Here is a 27,926-nt window from a genome sequence, read left to right as displayed (position 1 = left end):
GACTGAGCGCAGCAAACAGTCACAAAATGTTTGGGTAAGACTTTAAGTGGCACAAAATGGAAGCTGTATTACTCCTACTTGTGTTTGTGAGACAGTATGTTTGTGTACTGTCTGTTCTATGATCCTGCAGCACGTGGAAAGGATATGTTAAGAAAAAAATAATTATCCATGTATTCAATTTTGGTCAGGATTTTTTCAACATAGTAATAACAGAGTTGTATTCTCTTTTTTTAACAATTACTAGGGATATTTATGTTATTATTATAGCATTTTATGCACCAAAGAGGATGAGCCACACACTGCTTTACAGCCTAAAGGAAGTAATGTGCCTGTGTCACTTTCGCCTTGTTCAGATTGCAAGCCCAAGTTCATTTTTGGGATATCCAGATTGTATCCAGATATATCAAAGGAAGTCTGTTCAGTGAAGAAACCACATGAAATATGATTTTTGCAAATAGAGTCCAAACCACATTTGGAGGTGGTTTGAAGTGACATTCCAATCAGACTGATCAGATTGTATTAGTCTGAACGCTCTGAACTCTCTCACTTCAGTGTCTTTTGCGTCATTCTTAACACAACACACAAAGACAACATCAAATCCAAAGTCATGGAAGTGCTGAGCAGAAAACTATCTGCAGAAAACTGCTACCAACAGAGCACGATGGAGGAGCTTGTTTGGTACAAAGGAGGAGTTTGAGCAAAATGATGAACATCAATTTCTCTCGCTTCTGTGTTGGAAAGCTGTGTCACCAGTGTAGCTACATTCTTACTGACGCCTACATACACATATACATATATATACATACACACACACACACACACACACACACACACACACACACACACGAATATAGTTTTCTGGACATCTTCCCCTAGTTTTGTGAAGATTTTCAGGTCATTTTCAGGTCAACTTTCATTATTGTCCTGCAATTTGCAGGACAATTCTTGCCAAATTGCTCATTGCCTTTTTTCCCCCATGTTTGAATAAATTGAGAAAGGCATGTGAGCACAGAACAAGAAAACTAATGTCAAGTCATGTTTTAAAGGGTTATATTGTAGCTAAGGACATAACAAGAAACAATATTCAAAAAAATATTATCTGTATTTGAGTTCTTTCATTCTTACTTTGTGAAGTAGACAGTGGAGTTTTCTCTGCTTTTACTGAAAGTGATGGGGAGGAACCTTAATGTGATATTCATCTTTCTGGCACTGGCTGCCAGCCTCTTCGCCTGGAAAACAAAAAAAGTACAAAATTGTACAGCATTAAGGCGTTATTATTTTTATAAAGGCTGAAAAAACATCAATATACATAAAACAAACAGATCCCCTCAGACCTTTATTTAAGATCTCACAGTAGCATACTCTAAAAAACAGTTTGGTCAAACAGGATGTAACAGGAATCTTGTATTTTTAGTCTTTAACTGATTTGTTGGGGCCACAGACAGACTGACATTTCAGCTCAGAGGAAAAGTCAGGGGGGGGCATCCTCTCTAAGAACAAACAGGTCTCAATACCAAACATCTGTTCTGCATTAAAAAAATCCGTCTGTGCAACTTCAATCAACAATCAAACCAACGGTGACTTGAACTTCCTCTTACTGTGGTCTTATCTGAAATTTGAAGGACAAACGTTTCCTTTCTGGAACCAATGTAGCTCCTTCATGACTTGAGATTGGCGAAGAGCGAGAGACAATAAAAGAGATTTATGAAAAGGTATGGCTATACAAGGCTACTAACAGATTATGGCACGTGCAGTGTTCTGGAGGAAAACCAAATCCCAAAGCCTATCATGTGCCAGGCCTTTATCTCTCACTGAGAATAAGGCTCATTATTTTTGATTGATTTGAAACCGCTGAGGCAGCCACTGCTGCGAAAAAGCCCATAAAAGAACATGCATTACTCTAAGCTATCAGATATCATGTTGTCATGCTGTACAGGTGAAAGCTGGCAGGGACTCACAGTCTTATATAAATGAATGTCTGTGGTTTGGAGCAGCAGCAGTGAGCACTGCGCAACCACAGCTGTGGTTTTATACAAGTGAAGCAATAAAAGCACAAAGAGAAAAAAAAAACCATTTAGATGATGCTGTAAAGCTCAGCAAGGTCAGGTTTTCAATATTATTGTTTTCACCCATTGGATTTCAAGAGTCATGTGCATTAGATATCTAATCTAATATAACAATGCATCAATGGAATATACACATTTTGCTATAAATGGGATTTTTTATGATTGTAAATCATAACAAAGGCATCTCCACATCATGTATTTTCAGGTTGTTTGTGAAAAGGAGCCAAACTGAAGACAATCTCTGTAGGGGGTGAATTGCGCTATAGACTGGCATCCTTCCAGTGCCTCTGTGAATGTCTACGGCTCTCTCCTGGGTATTTTGCTGCTCAGAATTAACAGCGTGCTCCCTGACATTTGCAATCTATTCAAGCTCTAACATCTCTGAATGTCCTCCTCAATAATGTGTATGCCTACATGTAGCACTGCTAATTTTTATGCTTATGCAGTTTTTTTTCCCCCCATACCTTAAGGTCTGTGACCTGCTCATGTCTATCTTTCTAGTTTTTATGGTTCACTCAAAGCATATATTAACATACTTTTAGTCCTCTCTTGTCTCCTTTTTGTGTTTTTTTGAGTTTTATATTGCTTATTTTGCATTTTTTGATTTTGTATTTATTTGTTCTATGTTGTCCATCTAAAACTTATGTTGCTGCCTGTCTTGGCCAGGACACTCTTGAGAAAGAGATTTTTAATCATTTAAAAGTTTAAATTAAAAAAAATCTACTGTCATGTGTTATTTTCTGTTTACATTCCTTTATCAAAATTTAAATAAAATACTGTGTTACAAAAAAAATTAAAGACAGCCACATATTTGTCTCAGTGAAGATAATGGCTTGACATATGGGGCTAGTATTTATCTGTAAAGGGTACAAATCTTTCACTTTTACTCCAAAACACATCATAATCATACTTTATATTTCATACATTTTTTTTATTTCATATTAGGAAAACTTATCATGACCAAATAATCTTTAATGCAAAAGAGCTCAAGGTCTCCAAAATGTGGATTCTAGATAACAGCTGCACAGAGACAGAGGAAGGAAGCACACAACTTCCTGGACATTTATTAGGAGTGATTGTTCAAAGTATCATTAATCATGCTAGTCGGACAGTGTGACAATATTGCATTCGTCAGCATGCGTAAAATAAACTACGTGGAACCAAACCAAACAAACTCAAAAGCGAACCTTTATGATAAAATACTCAACATTTGGCGTGTATCAGAGCTTAATTTGGAAATCAAGGATGTACCTTTAAAGTGGAACGCGGAGACCGAATGAGGCTGTCTCTGGAGGCACCGTCTGCAAATCGTCCTGTGTCCTCCAGAAGCCTGTAGTCTACAGTGCAGGTTAAGGACAAATAGGAAACATGATAAAAAAGTAAATGAGTAGCATTTATTTTCATAATACTACTCATGTATAAAATACTGTGTATAAACTGTGTATCAGATATTTCCTCGCTAAAGAAACACACGTCTGCTGCCAGCCATGACAAAAATCATATCCTTATCAGCTAGCTGGTTAGTTGAAAGTCTGACGATATCTATTTTAAAATTTAACAGTGGCTGCCAAAAATGCTTTGAAGTAAACAATACTATAAGTTTTCTAGCTGTTTTCAGTTTTTCGGTCATGGGACAAATAAAAAAAGATCCTCACCACTGAGAAGTGCCATTTCATCAAAATGTGAGAGGGTCACAAAGGCTGTTTTATTTCTCACGCCACTGCATCCCGAATCTTCTTTGTGTTTCTTCACACATGGCAAGCTGGAAAATATACACAAACAGAGTTTGTTAGGTAACGCTTCAATTATTAAAAGGAATTTGGTTTGGCTGCATTTCTGTTTGTTCAGACAGCCGCACCAAAGCACAACAACAAGAAAACCTGACAAAGAGATACAGAAGACTAAATGCAACAAAATATTATCTGAGGACTGCTGGTCTGCTGAACTGAGACCGACAAATATCAAACACTAGCATACCTCTGACAAACTCACACAAAAAACCAGTGAAGCAGTTGGAAAAACACAACTAGATTATATAAAGTGGTAATCAACATTCCAGAAAGATTTTTAATATATGTGTGCTCAGAGAAAAAGACCCAGAAAAAACAAGCTAAAAAAGAAGTATTTGTGCTCCATCTCCTTTCCAAAACCAACTGAAACTCATCTGCTCTTTAAAAGGTTTTTACTAGAAGCAATATTGAAACTGTGAAAGCAGAATCTAACAATTATTTCAATAACAGTGATGACTAATCACAAAAGGGTGCACGACCATTACAAAAGTAAGAGTAAAGGTATTCTAACAATGAATTGGTAACACGAAAACTAAATTCACAAAAGCATAGCTGTCAAAGTAATCGCACTGTCGTTTATGCACACAGGATGTCCAAGACGATTATGAATAACAGTTAGCCTGAAAATATTTAACATGTTGGATTAGCATCCTATTAGCCCCTGACAGCTAGTATAATAGCTAGTTTGGTTATATTATGCTCACAGTGAACAGACTGAAGAGAAACAAAGAAATTCCAAACATAAACCAACAATCGCAAAATAGCTATAGGAAAAAGGCACCTACAGGTAACACTGAAACAAGGACATTTTCAGAGTGCATAAAAGCAGCCCATCAACCACAGATTTAACATTTTCAACTGAACCCAACTGCTGGTGTAAGAATGTCAAGCACTGTGTCCAAAACTCCCCGTGCTCCCCTCTTACTGAAGGATGTAAAGAATACTGTATTTCCAGCACTGCCCATCTGCACGTTTAAAGGAGATGCCTCAACATTACTAAAGCTAATATTAAGAATTGCTTGTAATTGGCTTTCTCAAAAACCTCACTAACAAAAACACATAAAAATCATTGGATTTAATTCAAGCATGGAAGTCCCATTTTGCCGAGAGACAGGTATTTGGCCGGGGTCAGACTAAAGACCATATCCCCAGAAACTATGTCAAAGGAATGCTGAATGATGCCCAAAACAACAGGCAACCACGAGAGCTCAGGAAAGGACATCCCCTGGTGCCCTTTGATAAATCTTAATGAAATTTTCAGGTATGACCCTCAATGTGCCATTAAGTACTTGAAGGTTAAGTTGTAAATGCCAGCATCCACAGAATTCGAGGAATAGGCCGCAAACCACTGCCATTACCTGCAGCATGCTGTTGCTGGCCATGAATCAAAGGGAAGTTCAGGCAGTAAAAGCAAAAACACGCAGCACAAATTGCACACAAAGATAAACGAGATCCTGTGTAACTATGAGTTCCGTAATTCTTTAGTGATTATTGTATTTTTATAAGACAAAGCAGAGCTATTTCTTTATTGGTGATGATATATATGTATATATATGGTCGTTGGTATGACCCTCAATATATATATATATATATATATATATATATATATGTATGGATTATAGCTTGCTGTGTAAAATAATAGGATCTCATTGCAGAAACAGACAAGGCACAATCAACTCACAAATAGAACTCATCTTATTCATCCCAACGCAATTTTAACATATAAACAGAAAAAAGAAGTTTTCCTCTGATGATATGGTAAAGGGTTAATGATTCAGGGGAAAATCTGCCTGTAATCATGCTCACAATTACTAAATTATTTTAGGTCATGGTCAAAAGGAAGCAATACAAACTCTTGTGGAGCATCCCATGCTTAGTAGGGTTCATGTTTTTCCTACTTTCTGGGACTCCACATGTAAAACTCTGTCTGATATTTCAGGGCACACGGTAGAACCTGATCCACTGCTTGCTGTATTTGGGGTACTGACTCTCTGAAAGGACTTTTCAATTGCTGCAAGGTTTTTAACCCTTTTAGCACAAAGATTAATTTTACTGAATTGGAAACAGGCTCAACTTCCTACCTGTGGCATATTTATAAGAGATGTTACGCAGCACCCTGAACTACGAGGCTCTGTTTACAAATTTAATAACTTGGCAACCCTTTATTAATTATTAATAAAGGGTTGCCAAGTTAGGGTTGCCAAGTTATTGGCAAGGCAGTTACAAGGCAGTAACAATCATCCCAACTTTATACTACTGTTACAGTGTTACCAGGTTAAGTGTGGTGTCAATGATAAACATGTACAGCAACCCTGTGTTTTACTAAGATTTGTGCTGCATATTTCATATTACGTTGTTTTTGTTGAGTATGTGTGAACTCCCTCACATTTCTGTATAATTTATTTTCAATCTGTCCTGTCTGAGAAATGAAAAAAACAATGAACAGACGTTAAAAAAGAGGAACCAATACAAGTTTTATCGTGAATATGCAATTTAAGACAATTGTGATACCTGTCTCCGCTTTGACTAAATTACAAAAAAATGGCCAACCCTGTAGCTAAGCTTTACAGCCACTAACAACAGCATACTATCCAACACAAACACATATGCTCTTTGAAATACTGTATATGCCACATCACATTCCTGTGCTCTTTCCACACTCATCTAAACTTACCTGTTACATCACTTCAGGCTCACCAGGAGATGTCATTGTGAGAGATCATTTCAGCCCAAATCAGAGCATGTGCTTTAAAAGAGGCCTTGAACTGGCCAAAGTCTTTCTTTTATGTAAATCTCACTTTACAGCAACTCCTGCTAGTAGTGTACTCTTAAAATGTATTACATGGTGCCTTTTACTAATAGAAATAATCAATATTGCAACAGTGGAAAGGCTCCAGGGACACCTGGTGTGCTAATTTTAATATTAGGGTTTTGAGTACATTATAGAGAGTATGGGTAGCCTCAGTCTACATATCAAGAGGAACTGGTGCAGTAGATTTTCTATGATTTGACACTGTTTTGTCCCTTTCTCCTTCCTCTGCTGTTTGATTACTTTATCATCTTTAAATCTGGGCATAAACACATGCACTTGAGAAAAAAAGTGCAACATATGAACTTGAATACAGAAACATAATAAGCTAATTAAATTCTGCATGGCGGCAGGTCTCACGCTTTCTTTTGCAATGTCTATTTATGAAGGCTTGTTGGTTTTTTCACACAAACTAAATAAAAATTTGAGTAACTGAGATATCTTTATGTCTTGCATATCTATGTAATTATCTTGTGACCCCTCGGATTTATTTAGAGACCTCCTGGTGTTTGATTTGCCAGTAAAATATTACTTGTTTCTTCTCACCTGCAGGAGTGGGAAAGACAGCCAGGACATCTGTACTTCGCCTCCTCTGATCCACACACGCCACAACTGCGGGACAGATGAAATGTGAGCATGGTGCACACAAGCTGTGAGCAGTCTTACAGTTAAAATCAAAACAACCTGGGACAGAATGAATAACGGACAAAAAAACTGCAATAAACAACCCACATGACTTAATCTTCATAATCTTTATTTGCTGCAGTAACAGTTTGTAGATTGGCAACTCCTTCATCCTCTGTTTATATGTAAATACATGTTTTTACTATCTTTTATTCCATCATCCTTTAGCAATTTCTTTATATTTAATTCACAGATTCATTCATATAATTCTAGACAGGTCGATCAGCTTCACCTTCTGTTTCACAAAACAAAACATGGCCAAATTATCATTACATTTCATTCATGATGTTCAAATATTTTTGGATGTGTGTACATATTTATAAATATCTCCTTTTTCCTTGTACACTCTGAATTGTTTTCTCTGTAATTCTTTGTTTTTGTTGGATTTATGTTGACTCAATGGTAACTTTTGTTGCTCTTTGTTGTCATTTTTCTTTTGTTGCATTTTACTGTAAAGTGTTAATTTCGGGGTTTTTTTGTTTGTTATTTCTTCGCATTTGTTATTGTTTGTTGCTTACAAGTTGATCTCTTTTGACACATTTTTTTCTTTCTTTCTTTCTTTTATTCAACTGGATTCTATACACTTTTTAATCGTGTAAAAAAATAAACTAAAATAAACTAAACTATGACTGCAATGCAACTTCCAGATAAACATTAAAACCTTTGCACTAAAAGAACATATTTTGGGCGACATAAATCAGATAAACAATAAATAATACGGCAAAGACATGAAAAGATTAAAAAAAAAAAAAAAAAAAGAAATGACAGCAGTGAGTACTAATGAGTTTGTTATCTGATGTAGCTAACTTGCAAACGTGCTGACTTTGTGGCTAACGTTAGCTATTCAGCACATAACGCTTCCTGTGTTTTCTTATTTGCTTTAAGTAATATTTACGTCTTTTAATATCTTTATAAGTACTACAAAGCTTAGAACAGGACTCGAGCGACACATTAAAGCTATCATGAGCTTATGAGCTAAGCTAGCAAGCTAAGTTAGCAGGTCGCTCGTGACTCGCTGTTTTGTTCAAACACTCACTTTGAGAGAGAAATCTTCCTTTTGGTCCCTTTCTGCTCTTCTTCCGTACCGCTGTTTTCCACTTGGCTCTCTTCCGTTAACATTATGTCTGTTGCTGGTACTAATAAAGCGCACATGACAGGAGAGGTACAGCCGCACGTTGGACACAACCCGGCGGCATCAAAACAAACACACACCCTCTTCCGCCGGTGCAGCAGACAGCACGTGGAGCTGAGTTCCGGTTGGAGAGCTGCTCTTTGGCGCCTCCCGGTGTTAGTGGAGGAGAACTGCAGCGTCCTCCAGTCAGAGGAAACACACCTAGAGCACAAATAGCACTGACCTGATGATGATGATGATGATGATGATGATGATGATGATGATGATGATGATGATGATGATGATGATGATGATGATGGGGAGAATATGGTACTATCAGGAAATATTCACACCAAAAGTTAAGCATAGAAAATGCAGGGCTTTTAGAACAGTTAACTAAATTCTCATGCAGCTGCAGATTGTTTGTATTATCCTCCAATAGCTGTGAGTTTAGACAGTCTGTGATCTGTACAAAAGTAGAGAGAGAGGGGTGTTTATTTGCAAGTCTAGTCCTCACCAATGTTTATGTATGCTACTCAGGATGGGTTTACTTTGGGAGTACTAGCAGACTGACATTAGTATTTCTTGAAGCTGCATGCATGTGAGAGAGAAAGTGAGCATGTACACACACCATGTTCAATCAGCAGTTTAACCCTTTGAAACCCGAGCAAACTGGCTTCAAAACATAAGATGGCAATAAAATAAATTAAAAAAAATATTCAAAAGTTTGCAAGAAATTAAAGTACTAAGAAATCACCTGAAAATAAGATTTTAGAAGACAGGATTCCCTGAAAAATAGTTTAAAAATACCCCCCCCCCCCCCCAAAAAAAAAGTTAATGAGATGTAAAAAGCACTGAACAATTATAATAATTCTGTAACATACTTTTAAAAATGCAGTTATGATAATCATAAATAGTTTCCCCTAGCCTTTTTTTCTTTTTTTTCCCTAAACAGTTTTCCCTGGCTTTTTTTTTTTTTAATTCTAAACCTAAAAATTTAGTGAAATTTTATAGAACCTTTTTTTTTTTTTTCTTTTACCAAGTTTCTTGTTTTCTTTTCCCCATGTTTTTTAAATAAACAAATCCAATTTGCTCAATGTTCAAAGGTTTAAATACTTTGGACAATTGTCTGAGGTTTCAAAGGGTTAACACTGAGGTACAGCTGAAACCATAACATGTTGCAGTTTAAATAGGAAACTGTGCTTAAGAGATTGGCACATGAGCAGCATCCATAGTTAGGAAGGTTAGTTTTGAAATGGAAGTGGTCACAGCTAACTAGTTACCCTGTTAAAAATGTAATAAGTAGTGTAAGTAATTACTTTCTTTAAAGTAATCTAACTCCTTTAAAGTCACCCAACATATTACATTTGATTACTTTCTGGTTACTTTGCTGATAAATGTTTTTAACCGGGCAATAAAGCTGAAAAGGTAGAAGGAATTCCTACATTTTGAAAAGATGCAAAGCAACATAACTCATTTTATGTACTATATATTAACTTTTTACCCAAAGAATACATTTGGATGTAACACCTTTGTAATAACCAACATTTGATTAGTAACTGTAGTTTAATTACATTTCCTTTTCTCAGTAATCGCGACTGGATAAAAGTACATGTGTTTTGTGATTAAATCACATGTAGAGCTAACTACTACTTGCCAGACATTGGAAACACACAACACATAAAACACACCTAAACTGTGTGCGAAGTTTATTATTCTTTCATATCTATTTTTGTTTGGTCCAGCACCTAGTTTTTATTACTTTTGGATGTGCGCACTGCTTGAACTTTTCTCTATAAACATTAAAAATGTTTCACATCACCATGTGGATTTTGCAGACTAAGACCATTTTTTTCCTCAATTTGGGCCATACGGCTGAATATATCCAAAATGCTCTTCTGGAATCTGGTCTTCAGTGTTACTTTTATGAGAATCCAGACTATTTTTCACTCTCTTTGTAAACTTTTATTTCAGAATTATTAGAGCAACACTATTCACCCAGATGATAATCATACACACAACTGAAGGCAGCACCACACAACCATAAGCTTAGATACATTTGTCAACAGGAAACTACAGGTAGTCATAATACTAAGTATTTCACCCCTTTCACTGCAAACCCAAAATGATCTAGACATTACCAGGAAGAGCTGTATGTGAGACTGCAAAAGTCTAAATCATATAGATTGGGCATTAAATGGATGTTACCTTGCCTGCTCTCTAATACAAAGTCTGTGTAATGTCTAGTTGAGCCCATATTGTGGTTGACATTCGAGAGTGAATTGATCGCAACATACTTTATGACTTTGACCATGTGAGACCGTTTAAAAAAAGTACAGTACCGTTTGTGGATAAAATGCTCCATTTATTTGTTTGTCAATGTATTTATTATTTACACATTTGCATCCATCTTTATCCTGCACAGACTTTATATAATTACACTTTGTTCAAAGTAACATAACTTAATATAATGACTGTGTTTTCTGTGTATTCTGACTCTGGCCTATTGTAGCTGCCAGTCCACCAAATCACCACTGAATGAACTAAAAGAACAGTATGATAAACATACAGTTGCAGGTGTGAACACACAAACACACCTTTCAAACATAAATACTTCTTTAGACTGAGCTGTGGTTGACCAAACAGTTCTCTGAGAGTATAACTTACTGTGGTACAGTAATGTGAACAAAAATAAAAACAAAAAGGATATAAATAAACACACAGTATGCTGTCAATATATACACAGGAAATGTAAAAACTCACTGATGACTCATTCTTTGTTGCAGCACCAATGATAGGTTTCCCCTGAAGAACCTACCACATAGAAGGAAAAGCTACAAAAATATGTAGTGTATCAAAAAAATGGTTCATAAATTAGAAATGACCAAATCAACATAAGTACTTAGACAACATAACAAATCTTGATGTAACCGGTACATACAACACAAAGGCAAAAAAAAAAAAAAAAAAAGACCAACTTGACATTAGCAACTATTCTAGAAAGCAAATGAGCAGGTAGAGGTAGAGCACCATCTGTCAAGATGTACAGGTCCGACTGGGCAGGACCGAAGACAAAAATATCATGAAAACAATGTAAAATATAGCCTTTGATTGGAAAAATGAAATATTTAAAGCAGTCACACATTATCCACATGCTATTGCACTCATTAAAAAAACCTTTAGACAGTGCTCCAATGGGGCCTGGCACGCTCCTTCGGGTTAGGCCTCCGGCAGGATGGTCTGGGTGTGTTTGGGGGTGAGAGGGAGGTGTAAGTTTTGGGGTTTGGATAGGCTGCTGCTTAGTGAGACCCTGCCCTGTGATCAGGGAGTGATATGGATCCATGTACAGCCAGCCTAAGCACCGTTTGATTAACAATGATCAACAAACATATTTTATACAATAATTGATAAATATTGGTATACACTGTTCTCCTTTGGCCTTCTTGGTCTGGATGTTCCGCAGAGATTGAGTTCTTCCGTGTAGGTCTGACTTTGATTGGACATGGGGACTTTGTTGCTCTGACACGTCCCATTGACGGTGTCCAACAAACACAACAAACTCACAGGGACGCTCGCTCTTTGGTAGGCAGCCATTTTGTTGTAACAGCCTTGCATTTTAGAGGTTCATGTGAATAGGCTACAGGACAGTGATGTTGGTGTCAGAGGAAGCAGACTGGACTGATTTCTATATGCCGCTGACTATTGGGCTGCAATGTGGGAGACTCCTGTATGTCAACAATAGGTAGCTGACGACTGTCCTGAGTATGGAAGAAGAAACGTGACTGGTGCCAGCTGCCATCTTGGATCTGGAGGAGAGAAAAATAGAATCATACAAGTGATTCACAAATCGAATCGATCAGTTCTGATTAATTTCAGTTCTCTGTCCTGCTCGTTACCTTGCACTCGTCTTGTAGCACATGTGGTTCAAGTAGTGTGTCTTTCTCAAACATCTGTTTGTTCCAGCCACGAAACCGTAGTGTGGTGTTCTCTTGCGAGAAGGATCTGGTAGAGCTGAAGCTGTCTGTGGTGTCGTAGGGAGGATCATTTCGGCAGTGGAACGTGATGCTGTGACTGGCTTCAGTGCTCAGTAAATGGAGAAACTTCATTTGGACTTTCCCTACACCAAACACCATCTGTGACGGAGAGCAGAAACAGCTGTGTGATCAGTCCGCCAGCGTAGCCACAATCGCATAAAGATTTACAATTCAGATGGTTGTAAAGCTGTGATACATCGTCAAAGCAGCGGACAATACAGAGGACTGCTGCGGTTTAAGGTTCTCATTGAGTTTAAATTTGTGCTCCGTTGTGGTGTAGGACAATTTGGAAAAGTTTGAATAATCAACTGACATGGATGGAAATGGGAATAGCAAAGTACATACTTATCCATTAAAAACAAAGGACAACCATGATTCCTACATATTTACAGGGTTCCCTCAGCTTAAGCCAAGGTAGATTTAAGACTTTCTTTAATGCCACTTGGAACTAAGTTTAAGACCAATTTTCTAATTACCAAAATTGAAGAATGACATTTTTATTTTGCCCAAATGTTTATTGAAACATAAAACCTGACTTTTTTTGTCCGTTTAAAAAGTTAGATTATATACATCAAATGTTAAAAACACAACCCTTGCAGAGGGTGACACGTGGAAGGCAATCTACATATTACATTAACAGAACAGTAGCTATTTGGTTTACCAGCAGAAGTGAGAAATTCTAGCAATTCTGGCCAGTTTTCTGGGCAATTTTGTGTTTCTCAATATGCATGTGGGATTCCACTAATTGGATTCCCATCATGGCAAGTTAAAGAAAATGAATTCATTTAATCATTTAACAAAAAATACATGTTACCAATTATTTTTTAGATTGTATTATGCATCATCAGAAAAAAAACATGTCTGAGCATTTTAAGAATTCTGAAAGATTAATTGAAGTCAATTTAATACCGGTTCAGGCCTCATTTTTAGATTAAGGAATTTAATGCCTTTTAAGACCTTTTAAAGACCCATGGGAACCCTGTATTTAAGCTACAATAAAGGGCTCAAACAGACCTTTATTTCACCTAGGACTTTAATATATTCATATTTTTATCAGTTAAGTATTACCTTATTCGAGGCCACTGGATGTAAACAGGTCTGCCCTCCTGCGGTAAAGTTGCAGAAGACCTTAAAGGCATCAGACGTGCAGCCCAAGTTTGGATCGATCCAGAACCAACCTGAAAGTCCCCAATTCAAACAGAGTGATACAGGGAGAGCCAAACAAGTATTTTACAAAGGTTTATATGCAAACATCCACATATGCCTAAAATCTGACAAGCTTACCATCCCTGAGCTTGCGATGACAGTCAAGCAGATCTTTACAGACACGAGCCGGGTTCTCCCTCGTGCCCAGAGGCTTTTTGATGCTCTCAATCACACTGCTCAGGTAACGCAAAGTCTTAAGTATCTCCGTATTTTGGTCTGGTAGACTTATCTCTGTGTTCTGGAAACTCTGGTAAAGAAAAACAATGGTTAAACTTAAAATCGTTCTCATTCTCATTACAAAACCAGCAAAAAATAGAAATTGCAAGGAACGTAATTATTAGTCTGTCCATCTGCAAACATATGTGCCATCCCTGCAACAACACACACATTCACCCCGTCCACTGACTGCATGCATGGGTGTCTTACCTCTGTCCTGAGGGCAGCGTTGGAGTCAGATAAACCGTAGAGGGCTGAGTCAGCATATATCTGCCTCTGTGGGTTCAGAATCAACATATTAAACAACTTAATGAAAACATAACAGATTTTGTGCCCTTTTCATTATTTAACCGAGAGATTTCAATCCGTAGGCTTTTTAATTGGTTATCAAAACATGGCGGTTTCAATACACATCCGGTTTACAGAGAAAACTCAAAAGCAATATGAATACACTTTAATACCAGAGACAGGCAGTAAAATAAGTCTTGCATCAATAAAGCCTGGCATTCCTGACTTCAGTGGGGGGAAGAATAGCACATTCCCCTCAACACTACAGTTATCACATGATGTGTGTCAACAAAATCGCCATCTGATATCATTGTTTTTCCAAGTTCTTAGAATGTTGGAGCAGGAAAAGGTCAGCGAGATAGCCAAAAGCCACACTTTATCCTCAAGTTATGACGGATAAGACATGTGAGGAGGGTTTCTATAACGGTGCCAGAAAAGGCTGATCGTTGAGCTCCACCGCCAATGCTGCTGAACGAAAGCGTTTTTCCTGCTCATCTTATCGCTGACATGGATGATTTGTTGGCTCATCTGTAGTTTAGCAAATACACACGACAAAAAAATGCTTCTCCTGGCTCTGTCATATCCTGGCTTTGTTCTGCTGTCTTTTCTCTGTTTCGGGGAAAAGTCTATTGAAGCTCTGACAGTCACAAAGCTACAGTTTTAGGAACAAAAGTTAGTCTATAGCTAAACTGAGGTTAAGGACAACAGGATGAGGGCACAGAGTTCAGTCAAATGTAAGAAAAAAAAAAGCCCTCCACTCTTTTTATTATAACGAGGTCATTCTGGGATGCATAACATGGTCTCATCCATCTTTTCTATAACTGCAATGTTTATTTTTAAAGCAAAATAGTACGTTTATGTGTTGGAGCACAGCATGTGTTGCTGTAAAATCATCTGCGTGTCTGTGTTCCTATGGTCACACCTTGTGTTGAATGGAGCCACATTCATAAAATGAATAAACCCTTCCCTTTCCTGTACTTCCACTGGTTTGTCTTATTAGTGCAATTGCCCTGTCCTTGTGTTGTCATACTGTCGTTCTTGTATGTTTGTCACTTATGGGAAATCTATAATAAAACCTAAATGAAAAAATAAAGTATATATTTTTTTTAAATCAATCACCCAAAGGTTGGACAATAGCACCAGCAACTTTACAGTCCAAACCTTTTGTCTTCTACATGAATCTCAAAACATAACTCCTTCCTCCTACAGTAGCTTATTCTGTCTATATGAGTGACATGATGCACTTACTGTTGGACCTGGAGCACCGGGAGGTCCCTAGGGTGGGAAGAAAAGAAAATGACAAAATAAGTGACGGTAAAAATTCGACAATTGTGGTCAGCACTCTTTCTCGTTGTATTTATAGAGTATGTGTAGTTTAAAACTGAAATGTCATAGTGAGGCTAATACTTACTCTAGGTCCTGGACTTCCCTGTGGTCCTTGAGGCCCCTGAAAGTGTGAGTAAAAAAATTTAACATGACTAAAAAGTTGCATCAATAATGTGATCTGTTCGTCCTATCTGCTTTGCTGTGGCACTCGATCTGAATACTCCTACACCCTACATGAATCCAAATACCAGCTGAAGGCTTTAAAAAGAACGTGTGTCGGATACCTAAAATAAGGTGAGCAGAGTGGGTCTTTGCAATACAATTGCAGAATTATGATTCATTTTCTCCCTTTACCTCTCTCTGTTTGCTGCGAGGAACAGTAGTAGGAATTGGACTATCATGCTCTCTATACGCAAAGTGGTTACCTACTGCCCCCACTGGCTCTAGTACATACCCAGGGCCGTTGGACTCTGGTGGTTTTAGCTAGTTTATGTACACATATGTGGGAGCATGCACATTTTTAACATCATCAGTGTCTGAGTAAGTATTAGAATGGGGGGGCCATTGTGTACACAGTGTGTTTGTGTGTGGTAGTGTAAATTGCAGAGGCATTTAGGCTTAACTGAGAACCTTACTACAGTTTACATTACGGAGTGGGAGCAGGGATATAGAAGCGAATATGCGGGTTGCACTGTGGTTTGCCATGCTAACATTTTGACAAGGCATTTCCTCGACAGTGTTTATACAAGAGGGTCTGAGAGTACTGTAAGGCCCCACAGTGAGCTCCGGGAGACACTGAAAACAGCTACTTTCACTATGACTCAGCCATACCGATGTGCTGTCACTTAAGGATAGTCTTATAAACAAAACTACCACTGAACCCAAGCTAGCTTTCAGGCATCTTTAAACAGAGCCTTCGTCATCTACTGTAGGTCTTTTTTTTTTTTTTTTTTTTTTTACACCCGCAATCTGCTCTGAGGTGGCGCCATTATAACTGGCCCAGCAAAGCATTTTCAGTGAGGAATTTTCAAGTCTGACTACTCAGTGAGGTATAATCACGATATAATCACATGTTATTTCAGCATGTAATCATACATAATATAAATCATTATCACATACTCAGTCTGAAAGACTTTTCAATGTTTGGTTACTGGTTTCAATCGCATCTTACCATTTCGCCACCGCTTCCCTTTGGACCCCTTGGCCCCTGTGGAAAAGATATGCAACATTAAACGATATGCAGTATTGTATCACATTGTATAAGACCATGGATAGTGAGTAGATTATTTTTCAACTTAAGTTAAAGACCATCTTGCATTACTTGTCAGTATACTCTCTCAGTTCTACAGAATCCACTGATTGTTGTCTTGTGATTGCCTTTTCAATTTACAATTCTCAATACAAACACACACACACACACAGAGAGAAACCTACGGGTTTTCCCATTGGGCCCATCATTCCCTCAGGTCCTACAGGTCCAGTGAATCCCTGAAACAAAGAGCAGGGTTGAAGATGAATAAACACATTTGTCTGAATTAACATGCAATGAAGAGTGTGACTGCTGAAGAGGTGGTGACAGTGAATCTCACCATACTTTAGTGTTCATAACAAAAAGTGTGTGTACTCTACTGAGGAGGTGAAGAGATTTGTTTGCATATTTTAGAATACTGTATTTCTTCTAATGTTATTCCATCACTGGCGCCAGTTAGTATGATGGCTGGATGGTTAGTGAGGTCTACATGGTGCCTCCTGGAGCACTTTAATGCTGTTATAAACAAAAACAGTCAGGTGATTAAGTTTGTTTGGGCTGCTGATTGTTTTCAGCTGACAACTTATTTAACCGGTCCACTAGGTAATATTTACACTGCTTTATTAGTTGTGACTATATTTGATCAATCCCAACAGAAAGCACTGTAATGTGCCTACTGTTTCTATTTCTCTTAAACTTACCAGAGTGCCCATTGGGCCTTTCGGGCCAGGGAAGCCTTTCAGTCCCAAATCACCATTTGGTCCCTGTTTGAAGGAAAGAGGTCTGTGTCATTAGCAGCAATGTAGTCAAGCAAGTGCTGTTAAAACAATATTGTTTCATCAATAAATGCTGATTCTGAATATTTGAAACATTTAAAATAATCCTTTTCTGTAGTACCATTACACTAGTATTGCACTTGCACTGTCTTATTGTTAATGTTTACTGTCGTCATTCTGCTGTTTTGTGCTACTGATCAAGAAAAGAAAACAAAACATTGTGATGTAAGCTAGAATTTCAAGTATTGTGACAACACTAACTCAGGGAGTTTTTTTTTTAAATTATGTCTTATATAGTAACCCAGGAATTAGTCCTTAAAAATGGAAATGAGTTAGCAATTCAGCACTCCCAGTTCCCTCATCTCAAAGTCAATGGGTTTTTTGAATGGCTATTTGGTTTGAACCCTGAAATAAGGTCTGTGGTTAACACAAGCTTAAATAACTTTTATGTTTTGTTCTCCGACATAAAATATGTCAGTAAATACCCAACTCATGAACTTTAAAGCTTTTTTCTATCTTTAAAAAATGCAGTTGCTAATAAGTGGCTAAATCAGACGACAGAATACCATCAAGGCACACCGAACACAGTTTGTTGTGGTGGTTACATTAAGTTATGTGACACCACTGTATTCAGCTTATAGCCTTACGGTAGCTTTTTTCCCTCTGATAACTGCATTCAGGTTTCAAAAATCCTGAAAGTAGTGCTCATTTGTGAATATTATCTTGCTAAACATAACGTGTAAGTATCATAAACATTTGTTTGCCACAGAGCTTATTTTCTACATTAATTCAAAATCCAATGAAAAAATCCCATGGGCTTTTTGACAAGGGAACCAGGGTGATGCTAACTTCCGTATCTTGTCACTTTAACTGTTGGTTAACCTCTTAGTCTCTTACCATCGGTCCTGGAAAGCCCTGCAAACCAACCATTCCTGGATCTCCTGATTCCCCCTACAAGTAGAAAAGACAATCACATCATAGCAACACAGAAGCTTTGCTTTCTACACACTGTCATTGTCACATGTGGTGTGTATTTGACAAACACATCATGTCATAAGTAAGAGAATACATTAAGTGTGAGTGTGTGTGAGTGATTGTGTTTTTTAGATCCCATTTTATACCAACAGCTGCAGACACAAATGAAACATAGTTCATTGGCCATTTAAAAATGTTGTTCTCTTCCTCAGAGGAACTGGGACACACACAAGGCTTTATGTCTGGATCTACAGTAGCCGCTGCCCACATTCACATACCCTCTTGGAAACATAGATTGTGAGGTTTGTTGTCTGTACCCTATTCTGTGTCTGAGCACTGTCTGTCGTCCAGGGTGGCAGACACCATGTTTGAACAACCAGTCATCCACATCCTCTAGACAGCTCCACTTTCGGGCCAGAGACTTTGACCGAGAAACTCTATTCACTGAAAAGTGTAAAGGAATCTGACCCAAGGGCCCAAGTCTGCTCTCTGTTCCTCGAGCATCAATGGGGAAAACCAGTGGAGGGAGGGGAGAGCGAGGGATTGAATGTTGTTTCTTTTTTCTTCTACTCTGCGGAGTTACATAAGTAAAGTGGAGCACCTCTTTTCGGGTCTCTGGAGGGTGAGGATATTGCATAACATGGCCTTACCAGGCGGAATGTTTCCATTCCTGGTCTCGCCCAGATAATTTGTTACTCTATTCATGGTGAAAAAGTGTCAGACACACACATTTTTAAACCCACCCATTTTTAAACCACAGATGGGCTACCTAAACCAATGAAGCTATATTTAGAGTGGTATTAAAGAATGTATATAAGCTTACTAAGCCCACGGGATGGTATCAATTTAAAGTGTTATGACTTCAACAATACAAAAGATGTTCAAGATGTACAAGATGTTCTATGTGCATAAGGCTTTTTAATGACCAACAAAGAAAACGGTATGAATCTAAGAATCAAAAAGTTACACAAAAGCATCAATAGTATAATAGATGAACAGGTCTTATTTAAATTTCCATTTTTGGGATAATCGTAAATATCATGTCCAGGAGCACCCAAAGAGACTGCTGGGCAACCAACAATAGAAGAGATACTGCAAGCTGCATACGCACCAAATTCAAAAGAGGCAGAAGATCTTTATCAAGCATTTGGCATATTTCATATCAAAAGATATGATTCCGTTTCAAATAGCTTAAAAGCCTGGCTTTTTAAGATAGCTTTCACTAAAAACGATGTGTCTTATCTGTAATACGATAAAAAAAATTGTTTCCTAACAGAATGTAAGTTAAGTGTGTTTTAGTACCATTTTAAAATTTCTCAGCATATTTTGATGATTACTGGGATAATATTGTGAACTGCAATTATTTTAGCAAGGTTAATCATAACATGACATTTTCATCTACTCCCAGGCCTAATATACTCACTGGTTGCCCTTTGGGTCCCGTGTCACCTGTCCTGCCCTGGTCACCTGTGGCCCCCTCCATGCCTTTGATTCCTGGAGCTCCTCTGTCCCCTGGCAGTCCCAGTTCTCCCTGAACCAACAAAGATCAGGAATTTAAAAAGCTAGTTTAACTGAGGAAAATGTTTTTTCACTGGATATTTCTTGCTCTGTCAAGACACACTGCCAAAACTTAGAAGACAGCAAGGTTTATTATTATTTTCACCTTCTGACCAGGGGGTCCTATTTCTCCAGGTTGTCCAGGAAGTCCAATCTCTCCCCTGGGACCTGGACGTCCAGCAGGTCCATCTGGTCCAACCAAGCCTCTCTGACCCTATATGTACACCAAAGTTTTTGTCAATACAAAAACATATATATATAATTATTCTTTTTTTTTTACAGTTAGCATTCTTCTTAATCTTCTTCCCTAAGAAGATGCTGCATTGCTACATTTCTTGAAACAGTGCAACAGTAGAGTAGCGTGAAAACATCCTGTCTGTCTCAGTGTCCTTGCACAAAACACAAATAAAACGGCACCAAATTCATCAAATACTTTCTCTTTGGCGTTAAAAAAAAATAAAATTAGATTAATATATAAGTAAATAAGCTTCGCCTGGTACCTTCAAAGTTAATTTGAATTTGAATTGCTTTTAAACAGGTGACACTCAAATTTCTGATGTCAGAGCGTCCTTGAATTCACCAACAGGCAAAGATTTCACCAGTTTATGACAAATGACAAATTAATTACATTAATTCTTTTCAATATATCAGTGTTTATTTCAATAGAGTGTAACCAAACATATTTATAAAATTCATTGCACAGTCATAGCTGTACACTACAGTGCTGAAGTCTGCTGGTCTCTCTTGGTTATAATATTTCTTGACAGTGTGCTCCTTAAGTGTACCCGTAAAACTGACTCCCTGTCACTGAGTTGTTTTCTCACACCACAGACCACAGTGGTTTCCTGCTCCATCAGCAGTGTGGTGAAGCAGAAGGGAGCGAGTGATATTAGAATAACAGATTGAGTGGGTCGTCGCCTTGCAGATGGCTTCTGCTCCTCGATCACTTTGAGGAGAGCGGATAAGTCGGGAACCAGGTTTACTGCGTGAACCCCCAACCTGCAGGTGCTAGGAGGCTCTTGCATAAGAAAAAGTCCTCTGTCTATCAGCTTAATGAGATCACTATCGCGACCCCTCCAGCGGGATGGAAGTGTCACTTGAATGGCCCATTTGTGGAAAAGCGGAGGATGGACACAAACTACAGAAAGCCAATCTTCCCATCACAGGGCCCAACAAGCAGGAAGCCTCCAGCAAAACCACCCGTGTGGTTCCTGAGTAAAACCTTGTCAATTTGTAGGATGACCTCCACTGCATTTCTTTCTTGTTGCTCACTATCACACTGTCCAAAGAAGCAAAAATGCTCCAAAACAAGTCTTCCTCTTTCACTGTGTGAATATATCCAACTGGCAATGTGACTAGAAATTAATAAGCATCAGATAATAAGGAAAATGATGAATAAGAAGATAACTGACAATCATTATGGGAATAATGACAGAGAAAAAAAAAAGATTAAGGCCTATTCTGCAAGGACTCTGCAGCCTGCCAGCAGAGGCAGAAGGGAGCGATATTGGTATCTTTCTACTATGGAAGGACGTAGTGTAAAAGTCAAATAGAGTTTCCTGCAAACTTCTCTTGCTAGGACAGCCCTGCATATGCTTTAGTAAAAGAGCTTTGAAGCAGGCTGTTGACTCAATAAAAGTTCCAAAAACAGCACACATATAAGAAGAGGTCTCTAGATAAAAACAGGCTTACGTTTTAAATTTATGGCTTGTGTATTGTTTTCAAATTATACGGGGTATTTTATATGATTTAGGAGCCGTAGAGTTATGGGACTCACTCGGCATGGTGAAACCGCATCATTGCAGTCAAATGAAAATTTTTTTTAAAAAAAATCATCGGCCAAAATTAGACTAACCAGACTTTTACAAAACAACATTACGTAAATGAAAGCCAGACAGAAAGGACTTGGCTTTCCAACTTTTGGCTGAAAAGGACGAAGACATTTCATGCATGAAATCCCAATCCACACTGGCTGCACACTTATTTGGATAAACCCACTGTGTCGCAACCAGAAGAAGCCAATCAAATCAAACAAGGCATTTAATGATTAGTCAATCTCAGCTGTGCGTCTCAGTCTCAAATTTACTGATGGTAGCAGCTGGAGGAAAGCTTTGGGCATACAGATGCAGTCAAATGAAATCCTCAAGCGAAGGGGGCAATGTGGCGCCAGTTAGCATGATGGCTGGATGGTTAGTGAGGTCTACATGGTGCCTCCTGGAGCACTTTAAGGCTGTTATAAACAAAAACAGTAAGGGGATTAAGTTTGTTTGGACTGCTGATTGTTTTCAGCTGACAACTTATTCAACCAGTCCACTAGGTAATATTTACACTGCTTTATTAGTTGTGACTATATTTGATCAGTATAACAAAGATTTAGACCAGAGAAATCAGAGAAATCTGTGAAGGCAAGCTTTATACAAAGCAAAGATGAGGGTGGCCAAGCGGAAAAGAAAAGAGAAGAGCGTATCATTGGCTTCTTAAATTCTCCTAATGCAGACCACAGGTCTGCTGTAGAGATTTAGCACTAAGTACAATATAGGTCTTCTCGAAAGTTCAGTTATGCAAGTAACTCTTCTGACTCCTTCTGTGACCCACATTTATGGTGCTGGGCAAGAATGTTTTCAGACATAGCATATATCTGGGTTCCTGTGTGTGCAGCCACAAAATCAGCTCAATAATTTTCAAATGTGAGCCCCACCGCCAAAGTTCCATGGTTTGATTCATCGCCACTCTTTTGACCCACTTGTGTCCATGGTGTTGGACAAAAGTCAAATCCATGTAGCTTGGTGGTCTCTGTCATCTCTGTCATGACTAACATTGGGAAAATATTTCAATGAACTCTGCCTTTATATATCTAACAAATATATGATTAGCTAAAAGGACATCCAAATCAACTGCTACTGACTTAAACCAAGTAAGATGGAATTATATAGTGCTTTACCCTTGAGCAGGCTAAGTTTTATCAACAAAGACATTGTGGGAACTCCAGAGAGTTTCTGAATATATTCTGCATAAAAGATAAATAGGCCGAGTTGTGCGCAGTTCCAATTTCATGAATTAGTTGCTGTTGTGCCTTCTGATATTCATGCATTGACAAGACCCTTTATTTCACAAGTACAGAGAAAAGAAAAGATGTTGCAGGTATATAACAGTATTTCACTCTTTTGCTGGAGGAAGGGAGTGAGATAAGAACAAAATATAATACCCATCTCACTGAAAAAAGGGTGGAAAGAGAAAGAGAAGCCATTCATACTCCTGACTTCCTTTACACAGTTACACTGTCATTGATTACCTGTCTGCCTTTTTTTCCTGGAAATCCTGGTAAGCCAGTCAGTCCCGGGGGACCATCAGGTCCTGGGTAACCCATCATTCCCACAAGTCCAGGTAAACCCATTGGCCCCTGGAAACAGTGACAGTGTCATTCAAACTCAACCCCAGCCTGAGGGGCCTTTACAGACTTATAATGAGCACCATATCACTATTTTTATCATACCAAGTTTATATTCCCTTATTATTCCTCTGAAATAAAAGAGATGCATTCCTGCAGACCTCAGCCAAAAACTATTTGCCAAGACTTTCTGCTTTTGCCAGCATCCAATTACAGATCAATAAATGTTTCCAGTTACACACGGAAATATTTAGACATTTAAAGGAAATGCGATACTCTTGCCGCTGACATTTTATGGCACACACCCATGCATTATATCAATAAATAATGGAAAGCAGCAAAGCATTTTTAAGTTACATAATTTGCTTTTTTCCAATTTGCTTTTTTTTTGCGGTAACTAATTTTTTAAACATGCAATACTTTGATGACGCTGAAGGTACTAAGCTGTGTAACCAATGCGAAGCTGCATCATTGCACAGAAAATCACAGAGGAACATACTTTTGATTGCATATATTGCTCAGGTGACGTGATACTGCACTCACTTCAATGCCAGGAGCTCCACTCAGTCCTCTCGCTCCTTTCTTTCCTGCTGAACCCTGGATGAACACACACATAAATAATTAAACATACATGAACATTCACAAAAACACAAGGTTACATATCTTACTTGCCTCTCAATAAAGAGCTGATATTTTAAGGACCATGTCTGAAATGATTCTCATGGAGAACGTCAGGACTGCCTCTATACTTTACTTCAAAGAAATTTACACAACTCTTAAAGGGACAGTCACCTTGAAATTTAAAAAATCAATAGTTTTCCTCTTGCCTGTAGTGCTATTTTTTTCTATCTAAACTGTTTTGGTGTTAGCTGGCAAGTGTTGGAGATATCGACTTCAGTGATTATCTGCATTCTCTCAAATATAACAGAAACAGACTTTCAAGTAGAAAGGTTTTTTTTTGTTTGTTTTTACCAAACACCGCAACTGTATCAGAGCACAGAAGAAAGTGTGTTTTTACTTATGGACAACATTTTCGTGCTAGTGACAGCGCAGGATGTAAACACTAATGGCGTCCTCCTCTGCTGAGCTGTAATATTAAGCGGTTAGAGGAAAACTATGTATTTTTGATTTGTGGGTGAATGTTCTAGGCCCTGATATAGTCAGTTACTGTATGTACAGTTCCAGAAAGATATCCCTCAAGGGATGTTTTACAAAAGCCGCAACTTTAAACAAGAAATACAACAGATCCCCAAAATTTCCAGTGTTTCCTGGCAGACTATCTGTTTCTTGACACATGGTCTATATGTTTCACGTGACAACATTGCTCAAACTCGGTTTAAACTCCAGCCAAGCTGAGTAAATCAACAGAAATACTCCCATACTATTTGAACTGGTTATATAATCACTTACATACAAGCTGTTTCACATGTGGAAGAAAGTCAGTGGTATCTAGTGAAAACCTATCAGTGAAACCTGTGAATACTTCAACACTACAAACACTGAGTGGAGCTTGATCAAGGAGTCTTTAGATGGTTTCTCAGGAGAATTGAAGTTCTGTAATCAGAAGGCCTGAGACAAGATTGAGGACTCAAAAGAACTTGACAGCAAAGAAAGCAAAAACCTAATGAAGAACGACTAATTTTAAGATATCTGCTTTGATGCCAACTGCCCAGATGTTAGGGTGTTCTTGAAGCTTTTTAAGCATCTAACATGCTTAAATCTGTTAAAACCTTACTAAAAGGACAGGTAAGACAAGCAGGATCAAGCAGTCAGGGCCACCATCAAAACTTGCAGTATTTCTGTAGTTGCATTCTGCTCCTTATTCTGTAGTTCAGTGTATTTATTTTTTTATCCTTTGCTTAAAAAAAGCTACGATGAAATCATCAACCACAGAGGATGGGCCCAAAAAATGGCTTAAAGTATTTATGCAAGCATGCTCATCTGGTAACAGGTGAAAAAAACTGTGCTTTTGCCAAATGTCTGTGGTTGGTCTTTCATTTTGGCAGCAAAAAGGAGGATTCTTATTCATCCACAGTGTCATTTATAAAGCCGGCCCAAGCAAACCAAACCCAACCAACTGCTGGCAGTGGCTGAACAAGAGCTGTGTTAATAGATTTATGGGATTTGTTGAGTAAAACCCCTATTCAGCAAAAAAAAAAAAACAGAAGAAAAAATCTGATTCTGAAACTGTCTTATTCACAGGACTTATCACATTCTTTACTGTATACATAAGTGAAACGATGTACAGGATTTTCCTGCTACGGGGATTTGCATGGACCCACCGGAGCTCCTATCTCTCCTTTTGGGCCCGATTCTCCAGGGAGTCCTGGTGATCCCTGAGACAAACACACACAAACATTAGTACTAAGATCTTATATGAATTCATACTCTGTTTAAATGGTTAATTGTGTAAATAATGTCAATGAAATGTTTTCAGGGAAACAACATTATTAAGGATGACAAGCTTACTAACTCATATGCAGTAATACAATTAACTGAATAAAACTTTATCCTCACTGCTTTTTAATCTGTGTCTGTCCATTGTGGACACTCTATGAGGTCAAATAGTCTACTTAACACACAGAATAGCTCATAATCCCCCTCATAATCCCTCCGATTTAAGTGACTATGCCCTATTCTTGTGTCACTCTCAGGCAAAACACATTTAACATATTTCACATGTTTAACCCCTCTACTAGTAAAGCTGCGAGAACAGCACAGTTGCCACAATATATTGTTTTGTTCTTTCCGTAACTTTCAATCTTTTCACATCATAGTTAAATGCGCTCAAGAGTTGGGACAAAACCACTGGCATGATGATTTGACTACATGTACCAAAAATGTGTCAAAGCCAGTTATTGTTCTACAGACATTTACTAACTTACCGGTGGGCCTTGTGGTCCAACAGCTCCTCGAGATCCAATGACACCAATATGACCCTGAAACACATTTTAAAATATAATTATAGTTTTCTCTCTCAATCTCAATCTGTGTCAGGGCTGCAATTTCTAAGAGACATAACATGTACATGTCATCTCCTCATTATTTACTAAAGGATGAACATTATTTCTAGAGCTATGATACATGTATTCTAATAAGTAACATTTCCATATACAGTGAAGAAAATATGCTCAATTACCGGCTCCCCAGCATGAAAACAACATACAATTGTTTCTTAGCCAAGTTAAATGTATGTTAACTATTACAACAGGTGGCTCTTAGTAAACGGGATCCAAAAAGTCTGCACTGAAATGAATAATAATGGCAGCCAAGAGGGAACTGTTGGGGTATTCAATAGAAATCTGGGGAATGATGACACAACAGCCAAACCAGCCATTATTTTTCATGACTATGATACTAAGTTGGAGCTGGAAATGGGTCATGGATAATCTCCAGTGATTCTTCGCAAGAACTTTCAACAGTTACAAAACTGTTGGGTAACAGTTTGGGCCATGAGATATGATATTTAATGGCAAAAATGTGTCCTAGGAACAATGTATTAAAATTAAGTTGACTGTCATCCAGCAAACATGTAGGACACTCAAAGTTCTTGAGAGGATCTGCAACAATTTTACAATTTTTAAAAAGGGATGACTGGAGACCAACTGCATCCTTTTTAATTTTATATTAACGATCTACTTATAATCACAGGTACAATGAATATTGGGAGGAATATAAGGGTTATAAATTTAGGATAAGAAGACATCTAAAAAACGGTGTGTTGTTATTATCAGCTAAATCAAATTGTTTGGGGATTTTTTTGTTTAAAATGTTGTAGCTACAGACTACATTTGTAGATCCATTCACAGTCAAAACAAAAACACCCAACTGTCCAAAATAAAGTGACCCATATACCAGCTTCATTGCACTGTGCGTGCACCGTTTGAGAATCCTGAACCTGAGAGGCATGAAGTGACAAAAACACCAGATTTCCGCAGCCTTATTGGTGGGAATGTGGTAATCCTCTCCAACATGTGTGGTCTGCCCTTACAGTATCTAAGCAGAGCAGTGTGTAATGGAGCGCCAAAAGAGTATGAACAACAATCCAGCAGTCACGCACACTGTGTTGACTGTGTGATATGTCTGATGTTGATTTAATGGTTTAGTCTACCTGATATCCTTCATCCCCTGGCTCTCCACGCTCTCCTCGTTCTCCCGGGGCCCCCTGTGTAGACATAGATGCACACACATGAACACACATACCGTACGTGCGTGCCTTGATATATACCCACAAAGCTTCAACTAAGCTGTGCAGCTACTTTAAAACAGATTCACTTCTCAGGCCAAAACACATGAAACGTATAGTGTGGATGTGACCTATGAGTCTGGATCTTTACTGGAGTCAAATGGAGAGGTGTCATCGAACCTTTAACCTTTACTTTCAACTAATCTTGGTAGGGGCTGCAGCGAAACAAAGGCTACCACTGTATTGCTCATTCTATGTACTGCAA

At 38.2% G+C, this 27,926-nt stretch overlaps 2 protein-coding genes across 2 annotated transcripts in view; both read right to left on the bottom strand.

Moving 5' to 3' along the window:
• Positions 1-8,533, bottom strand: part of znhit6 (zinc finger HIT-type containing 6) — a 39,101-nt gene extending 30,568 nt beyond the window's left edge. The window contains exons 1-5 of the mRNA XM_042484234.1: positions 8,386-8,533; positions 7,212-7,277; positions 3,722-3,828; positions 3,318-3,403; positions 1,126-1,229 (exon numbers count right to left, since the gene is read on the bottom strand). Coding sequence (XP_042340168.1) covers positions 1,126-1,229; positions 3,318-3,403; positions 3,722-3,828; positions 7,212-7,277; positions 8,386-8,501 — 479 coding nt within the window. The 5' untranslated portion in view covers positions 8,502-8,533. The remainder of the gene's footprint in view (positions 1-1,125; positions 1,230-3,317; positions 3,404-3,721; positions 3,829-7,211; positions 7,278-8,385) is intronic.
• Positions 8,534-10,817: 2,284 nt separating this feature from the next.
• The window catches only part of LOC121941362 (collagen alpha-1(XXIV) chain), a 99,602-nt gene continuing 82,493 nt past the window's right edge, over positions 10,818-27,926 (bottom strand). Inside the window, exons 43-60 of the mRNA XM_042484141.1 lie at positions 27,587-27,640; positions 26,361-26,414; positions 25,758-25,811; positions 24,019-24,072; positions 23,380-23,487; positions 20,194-20,301; positions 19,954-20,061; positions 18,453-18,506; positions 17,481-17,543; positions 16,965-17,018; positions 16,702-16,737; positions 15,616-15,651; positions 15,453-15,479; positions 14,127-14,192; positions 13,779-13,947; positions 13,563-13,672; positions 12,357-12,593; positions 10,818-12,266 (exon numbers count right to left, since the gene is read on the bottom strand). Coding sequence (XP_042340075.1) covers positions 12,120-12,266; positions 12,357-12,593; positions 13,563-13,672; positions 13,779-13,947; positions 14,127-14,192; positions 15,453-15,479; positions 15,616-15,651; positions 16,702-16,737; positions 16,965-17,018; positions 17,481-17,543; positions 18,453-18,506; positions 19,954-20,061; positions 20,194-20,301; positions 23,380-23,487; positions 24,019-24,072; positions 25,758-25,811; positions 26,361-26,414; positions 27,587-27,640 — 1,539 coding nt within the window. The 3' untranslated portion in view covers positions 10,818-12,119. The remainder of the gene's footprint in view (positions 12,267-12,356; positions 12,594-13,562; positions 13,673-13,778; positions 13,948-14,126; positions 14,193-15,452; positions 15,480-15,615; positions 15,652-16,701; positions 16,738-16,964; positions 17,019-17,480; positions 17,544-18,452; positions 18,507-19,953; positions 20,062-20,193; positions 20,302-23,379; positions 23,488-24,018; positions 24,073-25,757; positions 25,812-26,360; positions 26,415-27,586; positions 27,641-27,926) is intronic.

Source organism: Plectropomus leopardus, chromosome 3 (genome assembly GCF_008729295.1).
Source record: "Plectropomus leopardus isolate mb chromosome 3, YSFRI_Pleo_2.0, whole genome shotgun sequence".
NCBI classification, from domain to species: domain Eukaryota; kingdom Metazoa; phylum Chordata; class Actinopteri; order Perciformes; family Serranidae; genus Plectropomus; species Plectropomus leopardus.
This window is presented reverse-complemented; position numbering and strand designations above follow the sequence as displayed.